The sequence below is a fragment of the Microchirus variegatus genome (assembly GCF_963457635.1).
Source record: "Microchirus variegatus genome assembly, chromosome: 16".
Classification (NCBI taxonomy): Eukaryota; Metazoa; Chordata; class Actinopteri; order Pleuronectiformes; family Soleidae; genus Microchirus; species Microchirus variegatus.
In genome coordinates this window covers 19,155,378-19,175,337 of record NC_139817.1, presented here as the reverse complement: position 1 = coordinate 19,175,337, position 19,960 = coordinate 19,155,378, and the positions used below count along the sequence as shown (strand labels likewise).

General features: G+C 38.4%; 2 protein-coding genes across 2 annotated transcripts; one reads left to right on the top strand and one right to left on the bottom strand.

Moving 5' to 3' along the window:
• Nucleotides 1-645: 645 nt before the first annotated feature.
• Nucleotides 646-3,762, top strand: dusp26 (dual specificity phosphatase 26; the record flags this gene model as incomplete). The annotated part of the gene is made up of 3 exons (XM_083902973.1): nucleotides 646-824; nucleotides 2,344-2,555; nucleotides 3,551-3,762. The coding sequence occupies 3 exons, from the start codon at nucleotides 646-648 to the stop codon at nucleotides 3,760-3,762; spliced, it is 603 nt and encodes a 200-aa protein (XP_083759099.1).
• A 6,975-nt stretch (nucleotides 3,763-10,737) lies between these two features.
• Nucleotides 10,738-15,935, bottom strand: ppiab (peptidylprolyl isomerase Ab (cyclophilin A); the record flags this gene model as incomplete). The annotated part of the gene is made up of 5 exons (XM_083902577.1): nucleotides 15,801-15,935; nucleotides 13,608-13,638; nucleotides 12,788-12,876; nucleotides 12,525-12,697; nucleotides 10,738-10,873 (listed from the first exon to the last, which is right to left on the bottom strand). Exons 1-5 carry the CDS (start codon nucleotides 15,867-15,869, stop codon nucleotides 10,738-10,740), a joined length of 498 nt encoding a protein of 165 aa, XP_083758703.1. The 5' UTR covers nucleotides 15,870-15,935.
• Nucleotides 15,936-19,960: the final 4,025 nt, after the last annotated feature.

Below are 19,960 nucleotides of genomic sequence, written 5' to 3'. Positions count from 1 at the left end.
GAATAAAGTATAATCTAAATCTTGTCTATATCTAAACTTAATCAAGTGAACTTGTGGATGAACTGATAAAGATTGAATGCACTTGTCAAGATTCCAACAACACAAATAATACTAAAGTAATAATCAGCCACTGCTGATCTTCTGTGGGATAATAAAGCATCATGCTGGAAAGAACTTACAATAAGTTAACAGTGGTGAATTTCTATTATCATGATAATCGTGAATGGAGAAAAAAAGGCATATTTCACAAATGTGATTTGAAAATCCTGTATTCTCCCCATTTTGGTGATTTATTTTGTTAATGTGCCATAATGGGGAGCTGCATCTTTCCTCAAGATTTATTATGATGTGTATGCTAACTGTGCAGACAGGGAGCTATGCCTGTTTAAGAGTATTTTTGAATGATTTCAAGAATATTTTTTCAGTCATTTGCAATAATATTGTGAATCAATTATTTTGGTCAGGATAATCATGGCGGGAAATGTTTATATCACTGAATGCCTACTCCCGACATTTCATGGATCAGACACAATCAATAAATTGGGGGCAGAGAGTCCTTAGATGAACCAACAGTGAAAATCATCATCAGCTGCAGCCCTCGTCTATATTTAATGACATGGTTGTTTTCCTCATCACTCAGACTCAATGGCGTTCATGTCCCGGTTCTCTCGGTCTCGGAGCAGCTCCAGGTCTCCGAACCGAAAAGACTCGGAACGTGTCTCTCCGATCCTGAGTGTGTCCGAGCTGGAGAGGCTGCTCTGCACGGGCAAGACTGCCTGTAACCATGCAGACGAAGTTTGGCCTCGACTTTACATAGGAGACCAGTGAGTTTGTCATTTTCTGCAAGATTTATTCATACATTCATTCATTCTCTAATGCTTTATCCTCCATATGAGGGTCATGGGGGATGCTGCGTGTTCACCTGACATCCTTAGATCCTTACACCTTACATCTTTACATCTGACATGCTAACACCATTACACCTGACATCCTCACATCCTTAGACCTTACAATCTTACATATCCTTACACCTTAGACCTTACATCCTTACACCTTACATTCTTACACATCCTTACACCCTTACACTTTTCACATTACAACTTACACACCCTTACATCCTGGCACCTTACATTCTTATATATCCTTACATCTTAGACCTTACATCCATAGACCTTACATTCTTACACATCCTTACACCCTTACACTTTTCACCTTACAACTTACACACCCTTACATCCTGGCACCTTACATTCTTATATATCCTTACATCTTAGACCTTACATCCATAGACCTTACATTCTTACACATCCTAACATCCTTAGACCTTACATTCTTTACACATCCTTACACCCTTACACCCTTACACTTTTCACCTTACATCCTTACATCCTTGCACCTTACATCCGTACGTCCTTAGACCTTACATTCTTGCATATCCTTACACTTTAGACCTTACACCTTACATTCTTACGCATCCTGACATCCTTAGACCTTACATTCTTACACATCCTGACATCCATAGACCTTACATTCTTACACATCCTTACATCCTTACATCCTTACACCTTTCACCTTACATTCTTACACATCCTGACATCCTTAGACCTTACATTCTTACACATCCTTACATCCTTACACCTTTCACCTTTCACCTTACATTCTTACACATCCTTACATCCTTACACTTTTCACCTTACATCTTACACACCTTTACATCCTGACACCTGGCATCCTTACATCCTTAGACCTTACATTCTTACATATCCTTACACCTTAGACCTTACATCCTTAGACCTTACATTCTTTACACATCCTTACACTTTTCACCTTACATTCTTACACATCCTTACATCCTTACACCTTACATCCGTACACACCTTTACACCTCCTTACATCCTTACATTCTTAGGATAATGCTCGTACATTTCCATACGAGCCATTCATTGGTTACAGGACAATCTACGGTGCAAAGATGGATAAGGATGGACTTTTAGGTGGAAGGTTTCATTTTAAAAAGTTACATATACTTTTTGTGTTGATTCCATGATTTTATATAAATAAATATGTGTTATAAGCTTCAGGTCTTTTCGCGATTACAGAAAATTGTGTGATTAATTGGTTCATTTTTTTTTTTTTTAAATTGATTGGCATCCTTACACACTTACACCCTTAAATCATTACATCCCTCTAAAAGAAGAGTATGCTGTAATATTAAATAAATAAATAAACAAACAAACAGTCTATAGGTATAAGAATAATGACACCTAGTGATACAAGTGAAAACGAGTTTGTCTGAAGTGTAAAAACAAAATTAAAAACTCCTCCCTCCCCTCTTCTCTGCAGGGATATCGCATCAGATCGGCGTGAACTGGCCAAACTGGGCATCACACACATCCTCAACTGTGCGCAGAGTAAGTGGCGTGGAGGGGCCGAGTATTACGCTGGGATGGACATCACCTACCAGGGCATCGAGGCCCACGACTCCCCCACCTTTGACATGAGTGTTAACTTCTATCCGGCAGCAGAGTTCATTCACAAAGCTCTGACGAGTGGAGGTTAGTCTGTGGATGTGGATGTGGAAAGCACTTCAGTTGTTTGTTCAGGTTTTTTTTAAAGTGTGCTTGTGCAAAGTTCTTATACGTGGTCAGTGCTGCTTTTACTTTGCACACTGCTGGAATTTCTGCCTGCCTACAGGAACACAAGGACAGTTTGATTTAACCCACTAAACAAAAAATTTACAAAATAAAATCTACACTTGCTTAAAGGTACATTGTGTAAAATTTTGCAGCATTTTATGGACGGAGTTGCATGCTGGAGCTGAATATACCCTCACCTTATCATTCCTTTCTAAATGTGTTGCAAACTGGGAGCATACAATCAGGGAATTGTACACTTAAAACATTTAAGTGTGATTATTGTAGGTTTTCTCACCTTCATTTTACACACTACATGTCTATGAAATCTTAAAAACATGCTGCTTGCATTTTCTAAACTTTTCTGGCTAGAAAGTTTGTAGAAGTTTATCAAAGCATCACAACACTGTTTTTACGGAACATTGTTGCTTAATGATAAATATTTTAATTGGTAAAAAGACTTTACAAAATACACTTCAATCAAGCTAATAATCAGATGGTTAAAAACTAAAACATCTACATAATTTCAGCCTTATGATTTTAAGGGCCACAGCACTTACTCTTTGGGTGATATGACAGACTTTTAGCGTGATCCGATGTTTTATTTAAAAACACACTTTCACATTTAACTGTTTCATCAATCAAGATAAGCAGTGAGACACATACAATCTTGAGACTGAAATGTTTCACCAACTGAAAAAACTAATGACTAAAAAAAATGGAATGTTACAGGCACACGATCAAACATGTCAATTATCGCTGGATCATTCAGAATTGTCCATGTCTGCATTGTGAAATGATTATTTTGAACACCACTAGTAGAGCAAGAGAAGCAAAAATGACATAACAGAATTGCACACATGTGTAAAACATGTGGAACCGAACATAGTTCAGTTCATGTTGTTATTCATGTGTAGGTAAGGTGCTGGTCCACTGCACTGTGGGTGTGAGCCGCTCTGCCACACTGGTGTTGGCCTACCTGATGATCCGACAAAACCTGACCCTGGTGGAGGCGATCAAGACGGTGAAAGACCACAGAGGCGTTACTCCTAACAGAGGTTTCCTCCGCCAGCTCAACGGCCTGGACGGCATCCTGAGAGAGAGCCGCAAGACCTCGCCGCAGAGCTGAAGACAGTGTGAGCGCACGTGCAAGCTGAAGTAGCAGCTCATCTGGTTTAAACGAAGGAAATAATAGGACCACTAGTCACTAAAACAACAGCAGCACTTGGTAATAAGTCTCCAGCAGAGGAGCATATGTACATTTAAATACCAAACAGTAAACCGTAGCCCACTGTAGAATTTCGGGAAAATCAAATCATATTTGCCTTTAAAATATTTTAGTCTTCAAAGTTTATCTGTCCTCTGATGTAGCGGTAAAAACAGCAGAATTTCAAGACAAAATCCTTCAGTACGGTGGTAAAATTGTGCCTACAAACAAGCCATGTTGATGTAGCTAAAGGTCTGATCAAGGTGTGTGAGCAGTGAACTCATGTTTACGACATGGCAAGTTTCCAATGAGGCAGGTTTTAGCTAGCTAGCTAACTCTAGCTGACATGCAGAAAATATTCTATGTCAGACACAGTAAAAGAATTGTAGGACGGGAAACCTTTTGTGAAACTAAGTCATTTTGACCTCCATATGTCTATCCTGCAAAAAAAGTTTGTTTACAGAACGAGAGGTCTTTACCATGACATTCTTGGTGTTAATTGGTAACGCTAGCCTTGTCTAGCAAGCTGACTAGCTAGCTAGCTGTCGTGCAGGTAATGTTCTTCGATAAAGGAAGAATATGTCCTTTTTCTTAGGACACATAAACTGGCTCTGTATTAACTTTTTATCCACTGAAAACTGAACTTCACTTGACTCCACCAGAAGATGTGAGCAAAAACATCACAATTCACGTCATATTCCTGTCGTGAATACGAAATGAGGGGTTCAAATCTATGAATCTATTTATATATATATTCGAAGGCACCATTGGAAGATGGTTTCCGTACTTATTAGCTGTGTTTCATAATCACATTTAGAAGGCAGAGGTGGCTGCAAAATGTTTAAAAAAAAATAGAAAAAAATACATTAATGTATTACAGTATGTTGAACATTGATCAACAGTAGTGGGACCAGTATGAATCTGAAATTTAGTCAGGAAACCAGAAAGAAAATATATTTTTGCTATGTAAAATAATGTTTAATTCATTTCAATTTAAAAAGCCGTTAATAAATGAGTCTGGGTGACACAGTGTCCCTGACCACTGGTTTACCAGAAGACTCCTGATGATCAACAATCCCGGAGTTCTTGCTAATCAAACTTCAGACCATTCCACTGAAACTTATTAAGATATGAAGTCTAATTTTAACTGTGCCACTGTTCGAGAAACAAGTGTAGACATTGTTCTTCACAACTTTTAGCATGATCAGTAATTGATGATGATGATGATGATGATGCACTGTTGAAAGGTAATCTCATCTCATTTGTTGTTTCAGGAATTTACAGTCTATACTGTCTCACTGCTCTAGTATGAAGAACAGTACAAACACTGCCACCTGGTGTCGCCATGAAATCTTGTCAGTGTTACATAAGGCCGCATGTATCGAAGACTGACCATTTGAATATTATGCTGGTGATTTCTTTGATTACTGATTAATCGTTAAGCCTCAAAATCTCATGGGAACACTTACATGGACACTTACCAAAAGAAGCTGCTGGTCCACTGCTGCCGCCTCCGTCATTTTGACACATTTTAATTTACTGACAGGCAGCAGTGGATCAGCTGAACTCCTGTGTGCCAGTATAAAACTGCTGATTACCTTTATGGACATTGGTTTATAAAGTGACAGTTGGGCACTTTGAAATTGTAATCTGGGAAAATCTGGGTTCTGGGTTCATGAATATGGAGAGAAGGCAACACAAACTTAATGCAGCTTACATTAATTGTATCATACGGATGCATAGAAATGTTAAAAGAAGAAACTAATCAGCTAATGAGTAGAAAATGTAACTTTCTAGCTGAAATGAGAAACTTTCTCATTATATTGCGAAACGATCTTGTTATAACGGAAAAACTCATCATAAACAATCTTATTAAATAAGAAACTATATTGTAGCGTAAAACGAAAAATCTTGTTATGATGAGAGACAGTCCCATTATAATGACGAAAACTAGTCATTATAAAGTAGAGACTATTCTTTCTTTCCTGTGGCAATTCTACACTTCTGCAGTATCAGAAAATACAATAAAAGTTGGGACCACTGAACATTTGGCCTTTTTATGACCAATAAATATATAAAATGTACTTTCTTTTAAACAATTAATCACTCAAACAACTTTGTTTTAGCTTTTTTTAATTCAGTCTGGATCTCCTGTATGCAAATACAAGGAGTGAAATGGCTGGGATTCAGAGGGCCCTATGCTTTTGTTTATGTAGGGCCCTGAAATGACAACCTCTGATGTGTTTTGTAATCTCTGCAGAGGTCAAACCGAACGTGTGATATAAAGCCTCAGGCTGAAGATTCTTTCCCCCGACAGTTTCAACCTCTGTAAATCTTCCCTCCGGGTTGACCTCGGTAGATTCAGAGAGTTATTGTGAAGTGCCCTGATCTGCTCACTCTCGAGTTGTAGCCCAGATCTCAAACCAGCGCAGCTATGTAGCCTATCAGTCTTATACTCGCAGTATTGTCACAATCTGTACATTCTTTGCTGAGTTTGTGCATAGTAACATACAGTCTACAGTATTCAATTAGGTTTGAAGTGAGCTGAGTGTATTTTTTCAATCCAGTACAGTCACTCTTTGTTTGTTTCATTCTACTGAAATAATCTGAAGTTTGTTTTGGTAGACTGCAGCCCATATGGAAAAGATAAAGGATATCTTTAGTTGTAAAGTGTCGATTTGAGCGGCAGACACCATTTTGATGCGCGTCTATTGTGTCTATCGTGCAGCTTGGCCTTAGGAGTATCACAGCTGTGCATTGACTTTGTATGTGAACTTGTCGCATTTTGTCTGGTGTGTAAAATACAGGTACACGTGTTAGACAGACTAAAATTGGGATAAACTGAATTCGATCTGTGAGGCAAACAATGCAAAAAATGCAAAATGTCAGTAAGACAACAACAAAGATGTGAACATGTTAATAGACAGTGATGACAGATGTCAATACCAGGTCTGAACACCTATTCGCATATGCAACTTAATCTCTAGTTGCCACTAAATCTTACACACTGGTCTGTTAAATTCTCCCCACGTCTCCTAACTGTATCAAGTCCAAATGGATCATTAAAGTCAACATTAGATTCTGGACAAAGCTATTAAACCTTGTTTCAGTGATTGTCAGTGAAGTACAGTGGTATGAAAAAGTTTGGGCACCCCTGTAAATGTTCATGATTTTCCTTTATAAATCATTGGTTGTTTGAATAAGAAATTTCAGTTAAATATATCATATTGGAGACAAACACAGTGATATTTGAGAAGTGAATGATTTACAGAAAGTGAGCAAGAATTATTTAAACAAAATTAGGCATGTGCGTAAGTTTAGGCACCTCAAAAGAAACATTTTGTGCATGTATTTTTGCAGAAATAACAGCCTCTAAACGCTTCCTATAGCTTCCAATTAGATTCTGGCTGAAGGTATTTTGGACCATTCTCCTTTACAAAACATCTCCAGTTCAGTCAGGTTTGATGGTTTCCAAGCATGGACAGTCCGCTTTAAATCACACCACACATTTTCAATAATATTCAAGTCTGGGGACTGAGATGGCCATTCCAGAACATTGTATTTGTTCCTCTGCATGAATGCCTTAGTAGATTCTGAGCAGTGTTTAGGGTCGTGGTCTTGTTGAAAGATCCAGCCCCGGCACAACTTCAACTTTGTCACTGATTCCTGGACATTGTTCTCCAGAATCTGCTGAGTGGAATCCATGCAACCCCAACTTTAACAAGATTCCCAGTCCCTGCACTGGCCACACAGCCCCACAACATGATGGAACCACCTCCAAATTTTACTCTAGGTAGCGTTTTTCTTGGAATGCTGTGTTCTTTTTCCGCCATGCATAATGCCCCTTGTTTTGCCCAAATAACTCTATTTTAGTTTCATCAGTCCACAGCACCTTATTCCAAGTGTGCTTTAGCATACCTCAAGCGACTGTGGCGGATGAAGAGAAAAGGCTTTTTCTGCATTACTCTTCCATACAGCATCTCCTTGTGTAAAGTGCGCTGACTAGTTGAACCATGCACAGTGACACCATCTGCAGCAAGGTCTTCCAATTCCTCACAATGTTCCTCACAGTTGAAACTGAGAGCTTAAATCTCTGAGATAGCTTTCTGTATCCTTCCCCTAAACCATGATGTTGAACAATCATTTTCAGGTCATTTGAGAGTTGTTTTGAGGCTCCCGTGTTGCCACTCTTCAGAGAAGATCTATCTCAGCTGACATTGGGCGATAGGCGGGGGTACACCCTGGACAGTTCGCCAGTCCATCGCAGGGCCACTCTGTAAATCATATAAACTTTATTTCACTTCTCAAATATCACTGTGTTTGTCTCCCATATAAAAATCATGAAAGTTTACAGGGGTGCACAAACTTTTGCATACCACTGTATTTAGAACAGGTTGTGGGAGACAACGCCACTAATGTCCAAGTCTTACGGGCTGTTTGTAAAATCAAGGAAGGACTTTGACCAACACCCCCAATGTTAGTGAGGCTACTCGAGTTCTCATGCTAATGCCCCCCCCAAAAAAAATAGATGTACCAATGCTAAAATGTAAATGTCGTGTTTTTAGCGATTACCTCAAGTGTCTGTGTGAAACACACGTGCTGTGAATTGTGTGGTCTTCATCTGTGCTGTTTCAACGCCGCCATCTGAATGTCAAACTCGGATGTTTTCCATCAGATCACTTTTCAAATTGTCACATGATGTAACAGTGGACTATTGGACCGTTCACCTTTGTTGTACTGGATCTGTATGTTTTGTATTTGTGGTTTTACTGTGCTGTGATCGGTTGTGAGTCAATCACCGTTTATATATTGTTACATACTGATGACAGCTTTGTTTTTCTTACAGTGACCTGCCTGTAGGGAAACTTTAAAAAAAAATTATTAATTGTATTTATTTATTTTCTACAATTCTCTCTTTGAAGGAGAAACCCGGCTGAGAGAGATGTCGATGCCTTAATCTGTGTACTACTGCAAGTTGCTTTGTAGACTTGTGTTTTTATGTTTTTACTGTGACCAACACTGAGCACTGATACTTTGTTTTTGATAACTTAGTCACAAATAAATCGAAAGAAAACTTTTGCGTGTTTTGTTTAACTGTTGTGGATTTATTTGCTGTCAACTGTGTTATAATAATGTGCATTTTATATTTTTAAGTAAAGAAAATATGATAGATGTCAACTTAAAATCCAACGATAAAACAAAGGTACAATAATTAACATTACTTAATAATACTTAAGTAATCAATGTATTAATGAACCATTTATCATTGTCATTCAGGTTAATGAAGTTATTAATATGTTATTCAAGTCAAGTCTATAACATACTGTTAATATCAGTAAAATTACAGCTTGAAGTAACTGTAAATGCCTTGCTTTAGTTAACACTTAATCAAGGTTTCGGTTTCTTTGTTTCTCCTTCAGTGACAAATAATTTATATATAATAGCACTAAATATTACTAAATAAGAATTACATAAGCATACTTTACATTAGCGACGGGCAACATAACAATATTTTCTGAATATCATGACATGAGATGAGTAAGGATTTTAAAGACTAGAGTTATGTGGTCTTTCTTTCTAGTTCCTGTCAGAACTCATGCTGCAGCATTTTTTTAATTAACGGAAGGTTTAGAACAGACTTGTTGGAACATCCTGATAATAAGGCATTACAGTAATCTAGTCTAGATGTGACAAAGGCATGACCATCATTTTTCAGCGTCCTTGGCCCTTCATACACAGGTGATCCAATCATGAGAAAGGGTATTTAAGGAGGCCAAGATATAGTGGATAAAACTTCAATGGAATCTTCACCAAAAGCATGTTTTTTAATAATTTTGTAAAAATAGGCGGTATGGTATTACAGTGCTAAAACACGTGCTAACCATTAAATCAGGGTATGACCTTCAGAGATTATCATTTTTGAGAATAAATAAAATAATCTCACAGCAATGGTTTTAAAGCTGAAGCTAAAAATCATGGACACACACACACAGCTTTTGGGTGCCTATACTGACCTCTAGTGGCAAGGCTTGTTGCTAGTAAATACATACTGTACATCAGGTGTGTCAAACTCATTTTCACTGAGGGCCACATCAGCATAATGGTTACCCTCACAGGGCCAGATGTAACTGTCATACTGATAAATGTAACTAAACGCAAACGCACTCTCAGAAAAAGACTATGAAGCAGGAGTGATTTCTTCAGCCACAATAAAACTAGCTTTCACTGCTGCAGCGTTTTTGGTTATGGCTTTTGTGAACAATAATTCTTTGACAATGCGTTGCCTTTCTTGAAGGCTAACTTTGGCATACTTGGCTCCTTGTTTGGTGTCAAAATGCCAACATAGATTGTACACTTTGACGACCGACACCGCCTCATAACACTAAAGACATACCGGTTTTTCTCCTTCAAGCACAAACATGTATTCGCCTTCCCATCTTTCTTGAAACTGCCTCCCATCTGCATCAATCTTTCTCTTCCTGGATATTTTTTGGGATCATTTGTGGATATTTCAATCTCAATTTCATTTGTTGCATGATGCATATACAATGTTACACTGCAAACTAGTGCATAAAATGACGTGGGGGGCCACATTTGGCCCCCTGGGCCTTGAGTTTGACACGTGCTGTGCATAGAATCAGAAGAGAATACAAGAACAGAGATGAATCCAGGATTTAAAGTCACTTTATTTACACCATCTTCTTTATTAGTAAGTCGGGTCTGTAATCAAATGATGGACCAATCTGAAGGTACAAAATATGACACTGATTGAACTGTAGGCAAACACTTTCAGAGGAGTAAGGGTTTGTGGGGGTTTTGTTTTCTACTGAGAGCACAGGTATGCACTGTGTTAGAGATCGAGTGGGATGATGTAAGGATTCTTCTGTAGGAGTTGCACTATTTTAGTTCACCGCTGTCTGCAATGACAACCTTGGCCTTAGGAGTTCCACTCTTTGTGCCTTCCTTCTCCATCGCCTTGACAACATCACTGCCCTCCACCACACTGCCAAACACCACATGCTTTCCGTTTAGCCTGAGGACAGAGAGGAGATGATTAGTATGCAGGACCGACACATACGAACTATGAATTGGAGCTCAACACCACAAATGTCCTTGTAACTGTCCTTGCGTTCAAACTGTTGCGACTGTTAGGGACTGAATGTGGGACCTCTAGTATGGTACATATATATATAATAACTGTAGAACTTTCTAGCAGTTATTCAGCGCATTCTGTACGGAATCAGAGTGGGGTCGTCATCAAAGCGATCGCAATCAAAGCCTTAACATCCAAGGCACTTCTTATATATGACCAACCCCTTATTTGTGTGTTTTCATCTGTAACTGATCATCAGAACCTGTATGCTTTGCCGGTTTACAACCTATTAAGTAGTGTATTGAATTGTGTTTAGAATAAAACCTCTTAAAGACACTCGAGTTGTCCGCCATACTTGTTCTGGTCGCCCTTTCCAGAGGGTAGTTTATTGAGCTGTAAGAAGCAGCCGATAAAAATCTGGACAATAACTCTTCAGTATGAAGCCGCAAATCCAGAGAGCTTTTATTTTGAAACAGGAAGTGCTGTGTCCTTTTGAAAAACAAATAATGGAATCAGGGATCTGAGACCCCCCCCACTACATTTTCACTAGCTCACTAGTTCAACTTCCCAGGTTACATAGACATAAAAATAAGTCATCTGATTATGTCATGCATCACATGTTTAGAATCAGAATACACCATTTTTCACCAGTTTTCCAATTATTCGGGAGTCTGCTCGGTTCCATTAACATTGGAACTTGGATGTTGGAACTGGGAGTTGAGTCGACCGCGTTCAGTGTCGCGTATAGAAAAGATGTCAGGGCAGTTTCATGCAGCCGTGCCGTGCTGGAACAACGTGAGAAACCACCATTAAGCCATGTTTCCACGACATGATCTAAGGTCGCCTCGCCTCTACAGGGTTTTGGTCGGTTTTCCACGACTATAGTACCTCGTGGGCGGAGTCATCACAGCATGGCTGCATGAAATTGTCGTGCCTTCATTTTACACACACACAAACTAGTGACTAGTGACTTGTAAAGCAGTTAAAAAAACAGCTGTCCTGCTTGATTCTTGTGTTGGACATCTTGCTCATGACTTCCTGTGACCATCATGACTTCCTGTAGCCAACCACTGGCCGGCAGTCGACATCACGCATACTATCTCAGTATCACTCAGCTCTCTTGGAACCTCACCAGAGCAGTTGTGCCGAGATGTGCTGTGCCGCTCTAGTGGAAGAGGGGCTTTAGATGTTTTTCCTCCGCTCAGCTCCTTACTGTGCTAAGCATTCATTTAATTTCCCTTCTTTGTCTCGTTTTTGTGACATTTTAGTCTATGAGACTTTCTTTTGCTTTTTCAAAACAATCTTTTTTTTGTTGAGTTCGTTTTTTCCCAAAAAAGGTCCTATCTTCCCCACTTTGTGGAAGCCTGGGTGTGGAGCTCCAGGGTAAAGGGTAAAGGGTTAGGGTTAGGGTAAGGGAAGGGGTAGGGTCCTATGTTCCCCGGGTCCTTTTGGGTGAAAGCGGGGAACATAGGACCCTTTGGGTGAACACCCTTTTTTAGAGAAAGGGTCCTATGTTCCCCGGTCACATACAAAGCGGGGAACATAGGACCCGGGGAACAAAGATACGGTCCCTAAAAAGACCACTGCTCACCAATCAGTTGCAGCTGTGCAGATGAAGAACTGTGAGCCGTTGGTGTTGGGCCCAGCGTTAGCCATGGACAGAATCCCGGAGCCGGCGTGTTTCAACTGGAAGTTCTCGTCGGCAAACTTCTCCCCATAGATGGATTTGCCCCCAGTTCCATTATGGTTGGTAAAGTCTCCGCCCTGAGAAACAAAGAGGACTTGAGCACATGTGCTAAAGTGCTAACACGTGGCCACAGCTCTGCCAGCACGACGTTCAGTCTGTGACTGTACCTGGCACATGAATTTGGGGATGATGCGGTGAAACGTGGAACCCTTGTAGCCAAAGCCTTTCTCTCCAGTGCACAGAGCACGGAAGTTTTCTGTCAGAGGAGACACCGTTACTCCTGAAGTTCACTCAGACCAACTATGACAAATGAAGGTTTCGCAGCTTCCATGATACGCATTATTTATGGTTTTTAAACTGAAACCAGCTGGAGCTGCTCAGCCTGTTCAGTTCCACTTGCAAAATTGATAATTCTCATGATTTCAAGCTCGTCTTGGACAGTGGACGACTGCAGGTTTCTCCTATTTCAGACAGGGAAGCAGTCTGGTGTCGGTTACGCTGCAGTAAACGCCCGTTTTTCACTGTAATACAGTCACAGTCGTCAAATTGTAGAACAATCTACATAAACATTTTTCAAGCGATGTTCAAAAACAACAAACACAACGGATCGTTTCCCTATGGCAAAATTTGACCACCAGTTTCACTGATTCATGTATAATTTCAATACTTTACTCTAAACTGTGAAGATTTGCAGCTGGATCAACAAATAACAACTAGACACACATACACTGGTTTTACATCTGGGAAAAGTGGTTTAGAGGTTTAACAGTTAATTTACTAGAAACCTAAAATAAATGGGAAAAAAACCACTTCAAATCTGGTGAAAATGAGACTGAAGCAGGCAACCTACTTGTTTTCTGCACACACTGAATATAAATGAGGCCGAGTAACTGTAACAATGGCCTATGTGGGTCAGAATGACTAAAGCACACACTGCAGGTTTTCTTGCAGATGCTGATTCTATCTTCACACGAGTCGCGTACACACCTGCCGTCTTTGGGACCACATCAGCCCGCAGCTGAGAAACAAAACAAGGAAGGTATAAATGAGTGAATGAACACAGCACAACATTAATCATGCTGCTCAACAATATAGAAAAGACTATATACCACTTATGAATGCTCCTTGCCTATACACTATATGTTTTCCATATACTATACACACTAAGAAACCTCACCTCAACTCACTTGCATGTATCCATATGATCACTCAGTAAAATATCATTGATATTGTTAATAAAAACTGATAATCGTAAGGAGTAAGCACTGGAATTAATGTGTATGCAATTGAATGCATAATATTTTAATAGTTTAAATTGTAAAGAAAAAAAGTGGTGGCCCCTGCTCTAAAGAAACATTTTTGCACCCCTAGTGACATAAATGAACCTGCACACACTGAGAAATACGGTGGCCCTGAGGTGCAAAACACAATTGAAATCACAAAACACAAACGCAAATCAAAAAACACAAAAACATTAACTCAAAACGGAAACACACATCACACAACACTAACACAAAAGCAGAAAACACGAAAACATTAACTCACAACGCAAACACGGACTGTGCAAATGCAAAAAACAATGTTTTTCGTTGTTGTTTTTTGAGTTGCGTTTCCGTTTTGACATGCATTTCCGTTGTGTTGTCTGCTCTTTTGTTTGCGTTTTATGATTTGCGTATCCGTTGTGAGATATTGTTGTTGTGTTTTCTGCTTTTGTGTTTGTGTTTTCTGCTTGAGGCGGGATTCGAACTGGGGCTATCTGTAGTGTGCACTTCTACATGGAACGGCAGCTCTACCAAGTGAGTTAAAGTGAGTTAATGTTCTTGTGTTTTCTGCTTTTGTGTTGTGAGTTAATGTTTTCGTGTTTTCTGCTTTTGTGTTTGCGTTGTGAGTAAATGTTTTCGTGTTTTCTACTTTTGTGTTTGTGTTGTGAGTTAATGTTTTCGTGTTTTCTGCTTTTGTGTTTGCGTTGTGAGTTAATGTTTTCGTGTTTTCTGCTTTTGTGTTTTTGCGTTGTGAGTTAATGTTTTCGTGTTTTCTGCTTTTGTGTTTGTGTTGTGTGATTTGTGTTTCCGTTCTGAGTTAATGTTTTTGTGTTTTTTGATTTGCGTTTGTGTTTTTTGATTTGCGTTTGTGTTTTGTGATTTGCGTTTGTGTTTTGCACCTCAGGGCCACCGTAGAGAAAGGTACAGTGCTTGTACCCTGATAGGGTACAACTGGAGCGAAATAGCATTTGTACCTTTTTTAGGTACAGTCTTGCACTTTGATTTCTTAGCGTGTAGTTTTACTTGTTGTTATTGTATGTTCTATTTCTAAATTCTACATTTTCATTTTATACCAACAAATCCCTGAGAACAAACTCACATTTATGAAGTCTGCATTAATTATGATGTATATAACATATATAAAATATATATAGTTTTATACACACACATACATATATATATATATATACACACAATACACTTGTGTAATTATAAATTCATAAGTTTGAGGTCACACTAAAAACATTCCGCAGAACTTCAGCGTAGAGGTCACATCTGATCTAAAATGACATCTAATGAAAACATTTAGTCTCTATTACTAAAAACAAAAACAATCCTGGTGTCATGGGCTCAAAGAGCCAAGTTGCCACAGCCTTTGCATATTAAGCCTTTCATTGCAATGCCACTATTTCCCATGTTGTGTCCCCTCTCAGCATGATTTTCATGTTCTAATGACAGGGAGCTGAATAATGACTTCTTAATGGGATTCAAGACATTTTTGTACTTAAGGCAACGAATGTAACCATTTTTCCAGTGAATACCAGACATGTTATTCTTTTTTTTTTTCTTTTTTTCAAATTTCATATTCTAAGCATCAATGCATCAAACAGAGTAAAAAAAAAAAGAAGAAAAAGGAAGGTTTTAATTTTTAAGACCATCCCCAAATAAAAAGAATATATTGCATGTTGAGATTGATTATTACTATTACAACAACTATTATTATTATTATTACTATTATGGTCTACTTCACAGTCACTACATGGGCAGGCAGGATATCACATGTATCACATAGAAATATGATGCTGCTAACGTGTAAGTGGAAGCACACAAGCCGCAGCTGAGAACATAGAGGTTCGGTCTGAAATTTGGTAAATAAAATATAAAAAATAAATAGTGTTGCTGTGTATTTCCTTCTCACCTCCATGATAATCCTGCCGAGGTTAGCGCCGTCAACAGTGATGTCGAAGAACACTCTGGGGTTTCCCATGGTCTCGAACGCACCTCCACGCTGTTTGTGCCGGTGAGAAAAGCTGCTGCTACTTCACGGTCACCGCGTCACACTCACTGACTGCATCTCTGCAACACTACACACACACACATACACACACACTGTGACGTAGAGGATGCAGTCAGCCAATCACAGCCCCCGACGGCTTTGCAGGATAAATAGTGGACCAATAGGAGAGAAGAAAGGCAAGGACTTTTGTCGTGGTTGGTCAAGAGTTCTATGTATGCGCTTATTTTAGCTCGAAATTGTGAAACCGTTTATGCTTATAATAATAATAATGATAATAATAATACTTTATATTATAATTATCATCATTTCTAAAATATTTATTTAAATACTTAAAAATATTTTTGCACATATATATATACATATCTTATTCATATATTTACCCATATATCTTGTGAGCACAGTACAGTCACAATGTTTGCACAAGCTAAATCTTAATAAATAACACATTTACACATTGTAAGTATCACCAAATAACTTATGTTTACAATCTGATAACATAACGCTACATATTGATAAATGACAAGTCAATAAATAACCTGCGCATGAAATATGATAACGTTTACATGTGATAAATATGAATAAGTAACCTGTGCTCAAAATATGATAACTCAATTTAAATTTTAAATGTTTTTTGACCGGCATTTACAACATAATGTGATTAATATGGATCAATAACTGTCTTTGAATAACCTGTGCACATGTGATACCATGTTCAGAAGTGATCAATATGTATCAGTAAATCATGTTTTACTCACTTTTAATATCAATAAATATCGTGCAAACAAGATCATGCGATGCCAACATGTTGTTAGCAAATGCATCTATACACCATACAGATTTCAGGAACTACCATTGAATATTTACTGAAGTTATTCATGTTTTGGGCTTGTTATCAGAGGCCTGGTTGCCTGGCAACACTGACCACCTGCAGCATAAAACATAATGCGCTGACAAGAAAAACAACAACACATCTGATCAAAATACCAACAATACTTGACATCAGAGCCTAAAAAACAAACTCATGTCAAATAAAGTGATTCTTTTTATTGTGGTTTTGACTTTCAGGAAAGAAATGACAACATAACTGTAGGTACAACATCAATTATGATTAGAAAATAAATAGAAAATGATGGCAATAATTACAAAAAATATGATATACTTTACAAATTAAAAAATGTTTTTTTTTTCTTTTAGAAATGTGCAGTTAAATAGTCCATCATTTCCAAATATAACATTATTGTGTTGGCAGGTAACATCGTCTCTGCTGCTGCTGTTGTTGAGTTAATGTCACATTTATAGAAAACATTCAGAAAGTGGTGTTTAACTCCACACCTTTAACTGCATTACTTCATGTCATACATGCATCATGTATGTATATATACAGTATATGAATATACCACCTTGTGTTGTTGTTGTTTTTTTTTTTTTTTTAAATAGGATTGTACAGAACCAACAGTGATCCATTCTGTGACGACAACATTTGAAAAAAAATGAGCATGAGGAACAGTTCATTTGATAAACACACACACGTTCTCTAATGAAAACAGCCGATTATACACAGTACATCAACCTCTTATACAGTGGAAACCATTTTAAAAACGTACAAAGAGCTTTCAAGTGGCAAAAAATGCCACGACACAGAGCATTTACAGAATGCTTCATACAACCACCGTCATTAACACCAACAACCTCTCAGCCCTGAAGACCAGGGGAACTCTACGGAGGCCCAGAGGTGACGTGTGTGTGTGTGTGTCTGGGAATCATGTGGTTACACATTTATATTGCTATTTTTCCTTGTGTTATTTTTAAATGGGTGCACAATTCTTTGTAAACCTCCAGAAACTTTCCATGGGAACTATAGCTTGGGAATTTTGGAAATATTCCAAATTGGAAACTTTCCATGGGAATTAATGAGAATTAACGAGGGGAAACGGCGTCAATCGCTCCAACGATTTTCTACTTTGGCGAAGAATTTGCATTGACGTGATGACCAATCAGCGACATTCTCAGGATGATAGATCCAACTTTATTGAGTCCTTGGACTCAAATGTGTAGCTTCTATCGTTCAGGTTTCTAGAAATCATCTGTGATGTCATGTGACAGAGTAATGCACAGTGCATGTAGGGGGCGTGGCCTGAATAGCCCTGCTGTAGCTGTGATGCCCTTCAATGATGGTCGTAAAATCTGGTAGCGACAACCTCGCTTTCTCGCAAATATCAACGCCCTTGTTGATATTCAACAGTTTTTGCATGAAATACCGTTGTTTTAGCCTGGATTATTCTACATTTTCAAGCTATACTTAGCTTTCTTGAATTTATACACTTTTCTTTTGTAATCTTAAATTGCTTGGCACTCTTTGAAACTCATTAGCTTTAAGTTCCCAACCTTCACATTTGATCATTTCCAGTTTACTCCGGTTAATCCAAGGGACAGGTGTTGCAAATTAGCATCTGCTGCAAAAACTATGATGCATTTGTTGGACAACTGCTTGCAGTACTGTCTATGTTTTTGTATCCATCCCTATAAAATAAATAGATAAATGGAAAGCTTGGAATTTTTAAGCTACAACCTCATTTTCATCGAAACGAGCCACCCCCTATGAACAGCTGGCTAAGATACCGCAGGTGTCTACCAATTACAACACGACAAAGCAAATGTAATGTTCTATATATTCTCCATAATACAGTGTAGTGTCTCTAAAATGTCAGTAGATTATACTTCAACCCCTGTTTATGAGAAAACGTACTTTTTCATCATTTTTGGGCAATGACACCAGTGCAGTCTATAAAACTTCACTGTTCTCCTGTTAATTATACTACATCTATTTGTGAAAAAAAAAAACATACTTGTAGTGCTTATAAAATCATTATAGATGTATTTTGTAGACGGTCCCTGCACATTCGTATTGCAGAACGACTCGTTTAGATGAAAACAGCGCTGTAGCTGATTGGCTACCTCATTTAACACTAACGATAACATATGACAAGGGTACACCTCAAATTCAAGGACTTTCCAGGACCAATTCCCTCAAAGTCAAGGACTCAATGTGCTGACATGAGATGGTGTCTTTTCAGTCTTTGTCATTTTCTTTGGTGAAACCAAATTCACAAACTTTCAAGGATTTTTAGGACCAGTAGGAACCCTGAATAACATGTTATTAACCCTCTCATGACATCATGATAATCAGTCCGCCCTGGATTTATTTTTGATTTTATGGCAGTAGAATTGTCAAAAATGTTCTGCCCCTGTTACGGTAATGAGAAGAACGCATACCAAATCCTGTCTGCAACGACAGGATGGTCACAGAAGTGTTAAATGCATGGCCACATGATGTTTTTTCACCCACACATACAGTATGGTCACCTCCTAGGCTAATTAGAAATCAATAGAGGGAAAGATGGAAGGTTTAGCTCACAGTGCTGAAGGATTTCAGAGATACAGTAAATCTCAGTGTTGTCCCAACTTAAAAATGAGTTTATTGTACATAAATGTCTGACCTTTATGTAAGATGTATTTTATTAGGTCATAAAATAACAACGATGCATCATCAGAGATTAGGGAAATGTGAAAATAAATTAGCGGTCTCAATTATAGCAATCGTGCAGTCACTTTATTCACAATTTAAATAACTGGTTGGTTGATTGTTTGTTTTTGGTGTTGGTTTGGTCAATAACACACGTCTTCACACTTCAAAAGCTGAGTTATGCAAACACACCAAGCTGCAAATAAGAAAACCTCAGTACCCTCTCTATAAAACAAAAAACGTCTCGACTCGTGGAGAAAAAGGGTTTGCGAACATGCTCTTTCATACATACCTAAATCATGTTTCTACAGCTCATTATTGTCATAGTTACGTTTCCTCAAATTATATGATAATTCTTACTCTTACTTTCAAGATCCGCCTGTCACCGACATGTGAAAAATAGTTATCAAATAGGTTCAGTGTTTATAAAAATAAAACATTCTGTGAGACAGACAGCAGATATATGTGAGTGATGGTACATGTACGTGTGGCTCCCTGTTTCCATCGTGACGTAAACTTTGTTTTTGGATTGCAGTAA